This window comes from Sinocyclocheilus grahami, unplaced genomic scaffold (genome assembly GCF_001515645.1).
Source record: "Sinocyclocheilus grahami isolate Dianchi unplaced genomic scaffold, SAMN03320097.WGS_v1.1 scaffold477.1, whole genome shotgun sequence".
NCBI classification, from domain to species: Eukaryota; Metazoa; Chordata; class Actinopteri; order Cypriniformes; family Cyprinidae; genus Sinocyclocheilus; species Sinocyclocheilus grahami.
Window position 1 is genome coordinate 459,577 of NW_015505656.1, and position 11,572 is coordinate 471,148.

General features: G+C 39.0%; 1 protein-coding gene across 10 annotated transcripts in view; it reads left to right on the forward strand.

Annotated features, from left to right (window-relative positions):
- Positions 1–11,572, forward strand: part of LOC107553694 (transcription factor COE3) — a 107,680-nt gene that overhangs the window by 86,431 nt on the left and 9,677 nt on the right. For all 10 annotated transcript variants that reach the window (XM_016235993.1, XM_016235999.1, XM_016236002.1 and 7 more), the window contains exon 11: positions 10,599–10,687. In XM_016235993.1, the coding sequence (XP_016091479.1) occupies positions 10,599–10,687 (89 nt within the window). The remainder of the gene's footprint in view (positions 1–10,598; positions 10,688–11,572) is intronic.

The window sequence follows — 11,572 nt, forward strand, 5'->3', positions numbered from 1 at the left end:
TGTGTGTGTGTTAGGCCTATTTACAGCTCCAGGCCGTTAGTGTCTTCATTTAAAAGGAAACACTACAGTGGTTTATTGAGTCTGCATCTCTTTGTATCCTTCAAAGATCTGTGTGTTCTGTTATTTTTTCAGCTTTAACCTTGTATGTTTGTACGATCGTGTCTTTTGTTAACACAAGGCCACTGCTGCACCATCTGATACCTGTATTGGTTATCCATTGATCAGGTCTGGCATGGAACAGCTTGTCAGAAGGGTCCATAAAAAGGGGGGGGGGGGGATCAAAGCAGGATGGCTGTGTTTGTCCCTTTGCCAATAGCTCTCAACTCTCAAATGCTCTCTTTAGCTGATCTGGCTATTTTAAAAACCCTATCCAGATGTTCGCTTTAAATTCCTCATGAAATGGCTTGATGAGTGCAATTTTTTCTTGTTGATATATTTTCTTTTGAAACAGGAATTTGGGCAAGAATAGGATATATATTTTATATGTGTAATTTAATAAAAAAAATAATAAATCTAAACTATTATTATATCTATCTCATATATTTTAAGTACACAATATAATATAAATATAACTTTTTATGTACTGTATATCTATCTAATTATGAATATAGTATATATTTCATATGTTTTAAGTACACAATAAAATAAAAATACAACTTTTTATATCTACATATTTTTTAATAGACAAATACAAATTGATTTTGAATTATGCCTTCAGCTGCTGTCACTGAACCTTTTTGGGAGACTCGGTCTCAAAAGTACCTTAAAAATAAGCTGGAACATCCCTATCAACAAAATTGGAATGACAGAATGTGCGTGGAAATACTTTCCGTCTGTCTCTATGACCCAAATTTGGAGGCAGCAATGATCTCCTTTGGCTCCTAACAAGGGGAAAGTGAGAGATATAAATTAAGATATATATGTATGTGAGCTCTCCGGCTCTAATAGACACTTTAACGGATGCAGGCCTCCTGAACGCTTTTACAAACGATTCCAAACAATGACATCAGTCATAAATAAAGCTCAACGTCGGACTCTAATTGCATCAAAGCTATTGCTTTCTATTTAGGCATGGTCACTGGTGACCACGACCTTAACACTCCACTGGAGGCTGGGGAGAGAAAGAGAGAGAGGAATAGAGACGTACGGCAGGAGCTATCACCCTTCCAGACTATTTGTCCTAATCAGCGACACTCATTTACCAGAATTGGCGAAAATGAACTATACTTCATACAGGAATCGTATACTTACCGGCCTTCATTTGTCACGGCACATTCGAGGGCCAGTAAACTATTCCTTTCCTCCGAAGGGATTGTAGACATGCATCAAAATGTTAAAAAATGATTTGCGAGGGAGCCCTGTCAGACATTTATCAGGACTCGGGAACATTATTTGCTAATTTCCAAACCTGCGGCGTGACAGGGTGCTCCGTCTTTTAACCCGCCGTGACCGCTCTGGACTCTTTCTGTTATTAGTACAAGTCAAGTGTTTTTTTGCTTTCTATTTCTCGCTTTTTTCACTCCGTCTCAAGACCCCTACTCGCTTTTTGGCCACTTCTAACGAGACTCATTTGTCTATCACGCTGGTGACAACGTCGCCCCATTCGGCTCCCCGAGACTTTGACCACAGCGTGCTCTCGGGCTCTCCAAGGGCTCCGAGCTCCCGGCCTGTTGATTGGCCGGCGGCCCTGATAAATCACAAAGTTTCCTTGTCAAGGTGAAGGTATCGACTCAACTGCGCCGAAACTGACAAAACGCACAGAGGAGGAGACGGTCATTTATCATAGCACAAAAGGACAAAGGGGTCATCTTGCCCCTTCACTCACTCGGCCCGTTGCCGCGTTAAAGATGCCCATCTAGATCCTGGCACACATGCACACCAGCATGGAACCAAACGCAGGTCTTCATTAGACTAATTACTGACATTTAGAGGCAATTAACCTCTGACGCAAGTGTTTAAAATTGTAAAGAGTGGATTTTTTCCCTTTCACCTCCCTTCTGTAGTTCCTCAATTGTACTTTAAAAGACTCGTCCGCTTCTAGAGGAAGTCCATTACCACTCGAAGAGGACAGTATTCTAGTGAGGTCTTTGTAAGCAGATGGGGAGGGGACAGTTGGAAACAGGAAATATGGTAAACAAATCTAACCGGTGGCACATGAAACGGCATATCAGCGAATTATCAGCCAGCCGTTTGCACTGGGCTATCTGTCCATCAGAAACTTGTCCCCACCCACCTGCCTTTGGTCTCGCTGAGCACGAGCTGTATCTGATAGGACTGCAGACACGCACACACACACACATATGCAAACACACACTCAGTACCAGAAGTAATCAGTAGCAGGGAGGAAAAGTAAACAGAGGTGTTTGAACGCAGTCCAGGAGTTGTTTTCCTCTCCATCTCCATCATGTTCACTACATTAAGTACAATAAGATGCACTCCACACTTAATAGAGAAGATCCATTCAATTTCGCCATTGAGGAATTGTTTTGTTACATCTACATTTAGCAGCAGGATTGTGCGCCATTCTGAATTAAATTGAGAATTATTTCATCTGATTTAATTACTGAATTTGGATGGGAACGACAATTTGAAAATATCAAATACATTCATATAACTGTTGTTTGTAATTAGAAAAGCAGTTTATCAAGATCAACTTGGAATGTTGACTTGACAAAGACTTATTTGAAAGCCTTAAAGTTTAAAAATGGACAAATGCATTCACATTTAGCAGCAGGATTGTGCGCCATTCTGAATTAAATTGAGAATTATTTCATCTGATTTAATTACTGAATTTGGATGGGAAGGACAATTTGAAAATATCAAATACATTCATATAACTGTTGTTTGTAATTAGAAAAGCAGTTTATCAAGATCAACTTGGAATGTTGACTTGACAAAGACTTATTTGAAAGCCTTAAAGTTTAAAAATGGACAAATGCATTAAATAAACTTAAGAAATATGTGAATTTCACAATCTCAGATTCAATTTTACATTCACATCAAAGATTCTGATTCAAAATGAATACTGAATGAACTGAAGCAAAATAAGAAAATATTCCCAAGTTTGAACTTTTTTTGGATCGGAATTCACACTGTTTAATTTAAATTGAACTTATTTTATTTTATTTTATTTTATTAAAAAAAAAAAATTTTTTTATTATTGTATATTTTCTTTTTTATATTTTATAATTTATTTTTACACAACAATCTGGAAGACAAAATTATCATATTTTATATTACATATTTTAAAAATAATACTATATATATACGGTTGTGTTTTATTTAATTTTAATCATGTTTTCTACATTTTTAATGGAAATGTCTGTGGAGAAAATGAGTAGGCAAAAACAGATGGGCACTCACTACTACGCTCTTGTCTAATGATACAAGTGTACTGGGGAACTGCTCACTAATAACTAGAACCAAGAACTGAGTTCTTCTCAGCAGATGAGAATTTTTCTTCTCAGACAGTTCTTTGAGAAATATTATTACTTCAGAGAGGAGCGCGCCATTATTGTGAGCAATGCCACACCATTGGGGATTGTGGTGATATTTTAACTCAATATTGTGACAAGCTACAACTCTATAATAAGCAGCGGTCCCCAAAAAAATTCAGTCAACCTCTGCATGTGCTGGAAGGGTCGAATGAACCCTCTCTCCTTAAAGAGAGTTGCACTGGGGTGATTTGGGTATAATTGGCCCTGCTGGTTGCTATTTTGGCTCGGTCCATTTTTTTTATTTTTTTTTACCTCTGGCAGCTTTAAATAGGTTTGTCCTCACTAAGTCAGAGAAATTAGTCATGCTCCAGTGGCCAGCACTTGTTCTGATGGATGGGGCGCTCTCTCGTTCCCAAACATCTTCCCGTTTGCAGCCCTCTGACCCGGGCCTAACCCGTGCACCACATTCATCGCCAAATTTATTTATAGATTAATAAGAGAAGCCACAAAGTATTGACCGGCAAAGGAAAACACAACTCATCTCGAATGAGGACGAAATGCAGCAATAATTTAGCACCCATCGATCCCGCCCTTCCCCTTCATCCATGTATCGATCTTCAATTTACTATATTAATTTGCGTCTGCTATCGGTGAAGGCGGAACCCAATACGTTTTGATATCGGCGAGCCGTTAAAATGGTGCGTTTGAGTCAGATCTGCCGGAGGTGAGTCACATGGATGGAGAATGCTGACAAAAAAGATGAGGGAAAAGAGAAATGGAAGGGGTGGGGGTCTTTTTTAACCTTCCTTGTTACAGAAATAGACTTGAAATGTAATTTCTGTCAGGGAAATAAAATATGAACGGCCTAGATCGTGAGAGTGGGCTTCTCTTGTCCTGTCGACACTTTATCGGTGGGTCGAGCGGCCCCCTCTCTCTCTTTCTCATCATCATGCCTGTATCGGTTCAAAGTTCATGAAATTTCTATGAGCATTGATCTGCCTCCATTGATTTTTTTTCTCTCACACTCTCTTTTTTTTTCACGCCGCAGATCTTTGAAATTTTAATTTCCGGAGTATCTGAATTTCTCGCAGATGAAATAGCTTCATCGGAGACAGCTGGCAATAAAATGAAGAAGTTAGCGCCACATTGAAGAACTCCGGCTCGCTCTGTTCTCTGTAAAACCCCACTTTTTTCCCCCTCTTCCTCACTCGTTTGCTTTTTTTCTTGTTCAAAACAGGCTTGAAATTCAAAGCGCTGTAATAGTACAAAACTAGTAAGCCATCAGCTAATTTTTCCCCTTTTAGCTGTCCATCCCTCATTCTTTTCCGGTTTAATCCTGAAAATCGCTTTCATTTGAACCTTTAGGTTCAGGTGGTATTACCATGGAACCTGTGCCACCTAGCAGAAACTTTAGAAGAAACACTTTATTTAGTCACCTAGCATTTGTCTTTTTAATAGTGTTTTACACTGCCATTCTAAGTTTATATATAAATATTATTTTAAAATATTTTAGATTTTTAGTTATATATATACACATATATATATATATATACACACACATATATATCACAAGAAGCATTTATCAGGTGCTAGCATGTCTCTCTCTCTTGTTAAGAGCAAAAAATGCTTTGGTCTTTCTCTTAGATTATATTTCAGGTCTGTTCAAAGAAATCCTAATTATGAAGGTGGTCTGTTTTCACTAAAGAAAAGTAACTGAATTATTACTGCATCTTTTGGTCTGGCAGTTGATGATCATAATTGCGATGAAAACTGACCTCATTTAGAGCAAAATCCAGCAGCTGTGCTGGAACAAATGAATGTTTTCCTGTTTTTATTATGCTGCATTAAACTCAAAAACTCTTTCTGGCCTTTGATGCTTTTTTTTCCGCTTTCATTTTTTTCTGTTTCATGCATGTCTCTGTCGCTCAGCTGTGGAACAATGGGCAATCCGCGTTAAAAGACATTTCCTTTCTATGTTTTTGTTTTCGCAGCGCGTGATGACAACAGTCAGCCAATCCAGAGATGGGCACCACTTATCCAGATCTCGCTCCTTTTTAAAATCTCTTGCGTTTCCCCTTCCTGATTTGTGTTTGTAGAAGAAAAAAAAAAAAGTGGAAAAGTGGTTCTTGATGGTGGAGGTGGGGCGGAGATAAGCTCGCAGCAGTTAAGGATAATTAGACAAAGTAATAGAGAGCAACAGCCAGAAAGCCATTCATTATCAGAGCCAAAGATACACACTTATCATCATCACGGGATGTAATGGACGTCTGGAATGCAAGCACAGATTTTTTTTTTTAACCAAATGAAAATAATTTGAACTGAATTGGATGCAGAAGTGTGTAGAGTATGCATTTTAAGGGTGTTAAAATGAATGGAAATTTAAAGAACTACTGATTTTGTCTTACATTTACCAGAATGAAACAACATATGTACCTTAGTGGAAGAGCACTTCATTACCCAGAATGCAACACCAAAGTCTTTAAAATTAACCAGGTTTACTCAGCCTAAGAAGCTGGTTGTTTGTATTTTGGTTATTTTTTACAATTTTCTGCGTTTCTCCAGTACTGAATTTACAGTAGACCATTGAGAAATGTCTAATAAACATCCTTTATTACATATTTTGGCTAATTTGATCATATTTTAAAGCTTGCGGTTCCATATTCAAATCCATATTTAGCAGAAAATGACCACTGTGGATGTACAGTTTTTTTTTACATAGTGCATCAAGTAAGTTTTCTTCATCTCGTAACTTTGCGAATCCGCACAGCTGCATTTTATTGTGATTGATTGCGATTGTGTCACTTCCCACTGATGTTACTATGGGACGCTTCTCTTATTGCTAAATAAAAACGTGTCACAGTTTAGTATCTGCCGCACTCTAGCGTGTCAGCTTTGAAGAATGACAATATATACAGTCTGCGAGAACAAGGTCAAAACACTCAATCTTGAAATATATGGAGACACGCACGCACGCACAAACACACACACACACACGCACGAGCAGGCGACATGTAGACACACACAGACTCTCTCTGGACGTAAAATCAGAGGCTGTTTAACGTTAAGTCCCTGGCAGATTGTGCTTAACATTCTCTTTTACAAATGAGGGGTGAAAAAAAACAACTAAACATGATGACCAGCCCAAGGAGCTTTAGATGTGTCATCCATCAAACGCAAACCCTTCTGTTCATTCACTCCACTCGTTCTGCGAAGGCAAGGCGGCCCGAAAAGCATGCTAGCTCATTAGCAAGCACATTTCCCTTTTATATGAGTGGCTCCATAATTCATAACGGCCCCGTACGAGATGTGAGCCTGATTTGATTTAACGTGCTCAGTTATGCTTGAGTGCTAAACGGCTTTCGGCCCCCCTCTTGCCATTCTGGATGGATAGAACAAACAAACAGAAAATGGATAACAAATGAAGACGTAAGCAAAACACTCTGCCACTGACATACGCCAGGCTTCCAGATACTCTCTCACACATACACACACACACACACACACACATGCGGTGAAAAGCAGTGGTGACTACAGCCATATCCAGCACTTACACTCTCTCTCTCTCTCTCATTATCCGTGAGGTCAGTAAGCAGAATTGGGAAGAAACGGAGAGATCAATACAAATTATCCCTGCGCAAACCGGCGCTGACAGCCTGAATTGCAGCATATGTTTACCCAAAATCGGGCAATTTATCTTAATATCAGCAAAGTAATACAGAACAGGTGAAAGGTCACCTACTCTCCCCACCTCGTAATTACCCAGCTCTAAAACAGGAAAGTGCTATTGATTTGCCGGGCCCGAGGCTGGGGGGCCGGCTCAAAGGCCAGTGGGAGGGGCTTAGCCTCAGGCCTGGACTGAAAGATATAGAGATAGAGAGTGTGTAGGTTGTGAACGAGAAAAATAGTTTTATTGTTCAACGACGTGAGAGTGCAGGAGAAGCAAGTTGCTTGCAAGGAGTCTGTCTGGATTTAAACTCAATCTGTTCTCCATATTTCCCAGCTGGCCCAGTAGCACTAATACCCCCCCCCCACACACACACACCAAAACCACATCTGTTTCTCCTTCCATTCACTTCTCTGTCATTTTTATCAATTTTATGTGTTCGTAATCGCAGCAGTATTCCCTTTATAATTTTTTTTTAGCATGGTAACCACAGTTTCCACAAAACATAACATGGCTACTAGAATTATTAGTGATGTTTGCTAAGTGCACCATTTGTGCTACAGAAACCTTAAATCATGTATTACTTTACACAAAGTGATCAGGCTTTTGGTTTTCACTTGGTGGGTGATAAAATGGGTGTAAAAAATCCAATAGATTTACATTGAGCCATATCTAGAGATCAGAATATTTTCAGGGTTGATGTTTTATTACTTGGATCAGTAAGTAACCACCTAACAACCACCCAGAAAACACTTTTAGATGTTGTTGCTACTGGGGGATTTTTTTTTTTTTTAAAAGGATTATTTTTAATTTATTAGTAAATTAATTTTTTTTTTTTTTTTGGTAGAGACTATGATTTTATTTGAATTTTTATCACTTATTTATTTATTGATTTATTTATTTAGACTAATCATACTGTTTTATTGTAGTTATGGTATTTTGCTAGAAAATATGAATTTCTTTTTTGAATTGATTTATTGATTATATTATTATTATTTAATACAAATTTAATATTTAATATGTCGTTTTGTTTATGTTATGGTATTTTAAAATATATATATATATTTTTTTTCATAACTAATTTGCTTTTATCAAGTTTTACTGTATTTATACTATGATATTTTTCTAGAAACTGTGATTGACATTTACTGTCTGTTTATTTATTTATTGCCAATCAGACAGTTTTATTATAGTTATAGTATAGTATTTTGCTAGAAACCATGATTACTATTTAATTATTTTATTTTAATTTATTTTATTATTTTTTATGACACATTATATGGCTAAAATCAATGCTGTTGCAATTATGCTATGGTATTTTACAAGAAATCGTGGTTCCCATATAAATCAGTGTGTCTTTCACCTAGCTGTAGTTAATAATTCCTGGTGTGTTTGAGGTGGAGGATCTCAGAGGTGAGGGACTGTCTTGCGCTAATGAAGGTCTCACTGACCTCTTTTACTGCATTAGCATCAGATCAATAACTGAAGAGCGTTTAGCGCCCACTGTTCCGATGCATTTATCAAACCGCACACATTCCTTCATCAGCAAAGCCTCAATGTCAGAGCGCAGAACAACATGTTGCTGCCCAGGGCTGCGCTGTGTGAAAGTGCCATCAGAACGGCTGTAAATCTGCCCGCTTTTGGGCCATATTTAATGTCACCGGGTACTTTTAGTATGTGTCTCAGGGCAAATACACATCCTGAAGGGCTAGTGTCAAAGTGCATGATCCATTTGTGTAGTTCCAGGCTCCAGACATAAAAAATGGGCCAAAATGATGGATACCCTCATATGGGCAAATTCAGGAATAATGAAGTGCTGTAATACAAACATTTACATCTCGGAGAGGTGGAGGGTGTCCGTCTAGGAACGACAGGCGAGAGGAGAAGGAAAGGGGGAGGTGAAGGTGTGCTTGAGAGAGCTACATCCTTGTGAAAGCCATGTCATGTAAAATCAATACGCCCGATCAATGCTTTATTAACAAGCCGACATCTTACTTCGGATTCCTGCACGCTACTTTGTCTTCAGCCATGCAAGATGGCATGTCAAATAGCATCACCGCTGTCACATGATGACACACATACGTGTGCACCAAAACATAAGCGCCGTCTTGATATTGATCAGATGGGATTGATTGGATTGCCGCCCCCTACTACACTTAGATGTAATTGTAGCACTTCATCATAAAGTCACCCAATTATTTCTAGGAAGTTCCTGTCTAATATGCTCATCTTCTCCTCTCAGGCTGTCATCTCTCATTCTTTGCTTTAGTTCATTCTCGTGTTTCTCCCCGTTTCCATCAGAGCAGGGTTCAGCGGCAAAGTGCGTGCTGAATAAGGGGAACAGACAGATTTGATCTCTCAAAAGAAACAGCACATTGATTCATACGGCCTCATCACTGACGACGACATCTACATTCATGTCTGATAATATTTTTATGCTGATGTTCTGCTTGCTTTCCTCTTGTGATCTTTTCTTCCTTCTGTATCATTTTTATGTTCCACTCAACCAATGGTATGCATTTGGGGGCGGGGCTATCTGTATGTCTGGCCAGTGGCAGATTAGTGTTCAGGAAACCTGTTTGAAATCAATAATTATTATTTGTGCATTTCTGTTTGTTGATGTTAGTGACAGAAATTTCACACTTTTACACTCACGTTTGTGTTATGGACGAGGATACTGCAAGTCATTTATCTTATTAATTAAGGTTGTGCTTACAAGCTTATAAGTGATCAGTTTTTTTTTTTATGTCAACTTTAAAAGCCATCTGCATCGCAACACTTTGACAACCACCTAAACAATGTTAGCATTGTGTTGACTATTTTTTGCTCACTTTTTCTTCAAAAATTTAAAAAATATTTAATGCAAAAAAAAAAACTTCCTAGAGTGCAACATATTTCATATTTGTTGAAAATAACTTCCCATGCTTAAAGTCTAGTGTGACCGTAATAGACCTCCATGCACTCTTCTAAAGCTTGTTAAACACAATGCATGCGGTAGCAGGAAGTTGAGATTATGATTCATGCACTTGTATACGGAGCAGCTCTGTCTGATTTATAACCAGGGCACTTCATACTCAAAATTCCAATTTGAGAGGGAGGGAACGTGTGTGTGCTGCATGTGTGTCTGTGTGAAAGAAAAGATTAATTACTATTTGTGGCCAGCAATTTCATGAGGCCAGCCCCGGCACAGCTGTGAAATGATAGCGCCCTACATCAGTTTGTAGTCAACCATTCACAGATTATTAAAGCTCCATAAGATGAAGTGTTCCTCCTGCCTGCTTTGCTTTAGCGCACGATGGCAGAGAGAGTGCGAGAAAGAGGGATAAATCTGAAGGGGCGCAATAGCCAGACATATGTCATCATCGCCCGTTGCCCATAAATCCAGCAGGTGCTTCAGGAAGCAGGACTGATGCAGACTTCACAGGGTTGACAGTCGCAATCGAGTGTGTGTGTGTGTGTGATGCTAACTGATGGCGTTTTCTTGTTTTGCGGTTTAGCTTTGAACGAACCAACTATTGACTATGGCTTCCAGAGACTGCAGAAGGTCATTCCTAGACATCCAGGTGATCCGGAGAGGTTGCCCAAGGTTAGTGATTCTGTGTTTGTGTGTGTGTGAAAGAGCTATTTCTCATAGAATTGTCAAAACGGGAAACAATTCACTGGCTAGATGAGCAAGCGCATGCAATCACTTTTGGCAAGTCATCACTATGCAATCCGGCGTGTTTGGATTCCGCCGGAATCGTGCAAACTTTCGGCACGTCGAAATGGTTCAATTAAGTATTTTTCCACTCCAGTAGGCTGTGGCGATTGTAATCTAAGCAGAGGCCTTTCTCAGATGTGTGATTATTTTGGTCTTGTTTTCCTTTCATTTTCCAAAGCTAGATCCAGTTTAATCTTTTGTTTACAGAGCTTTCTGTTAAAAGTCCTTGTCTTAGCAGGTTAATAAATGAGTTTTGCACACATTAATATGGGCAAGCTCTCTCTCTGGGCTTTTTAGCTTCATTTATTTGTTTTTTCCCCCACTTAAATTCCACAAACCATGCAGTTTGCCTGCAGTTCCCATGTGGTCGACACGTATCACAGTTCTGTTGTTTTGATGTGTGACATGAAAGGCAAAGCATGCCTGTCGGACCTCTTCTATTTCCTATTCTTTGATTTGTCCGTCTTTTTTTTTTTTTTTTTGCTCATTTAGCTTTGATAGAATCTATGACTTGTGCCCGGCTAATAGAAAACGTGCTAATTTCCCATCTGAGAGCGGCGCGGCGCCGAGGGCTTTTCTTAATAATATGTTAAGAGATTATTTTGTACCCTGTTCGTGGGTGCTCGGCACGAGCTGACCACCACAGAGGCCTAATAACAGATATCATACAAATATCTATTAAAGCACAGCATGGGAGCAGCTGCTATCATTAACTTCCTCTGAACAGCTCTGGAATGGCGTTGTCTCAGTGCTAGCGTCCCGCGGATACAC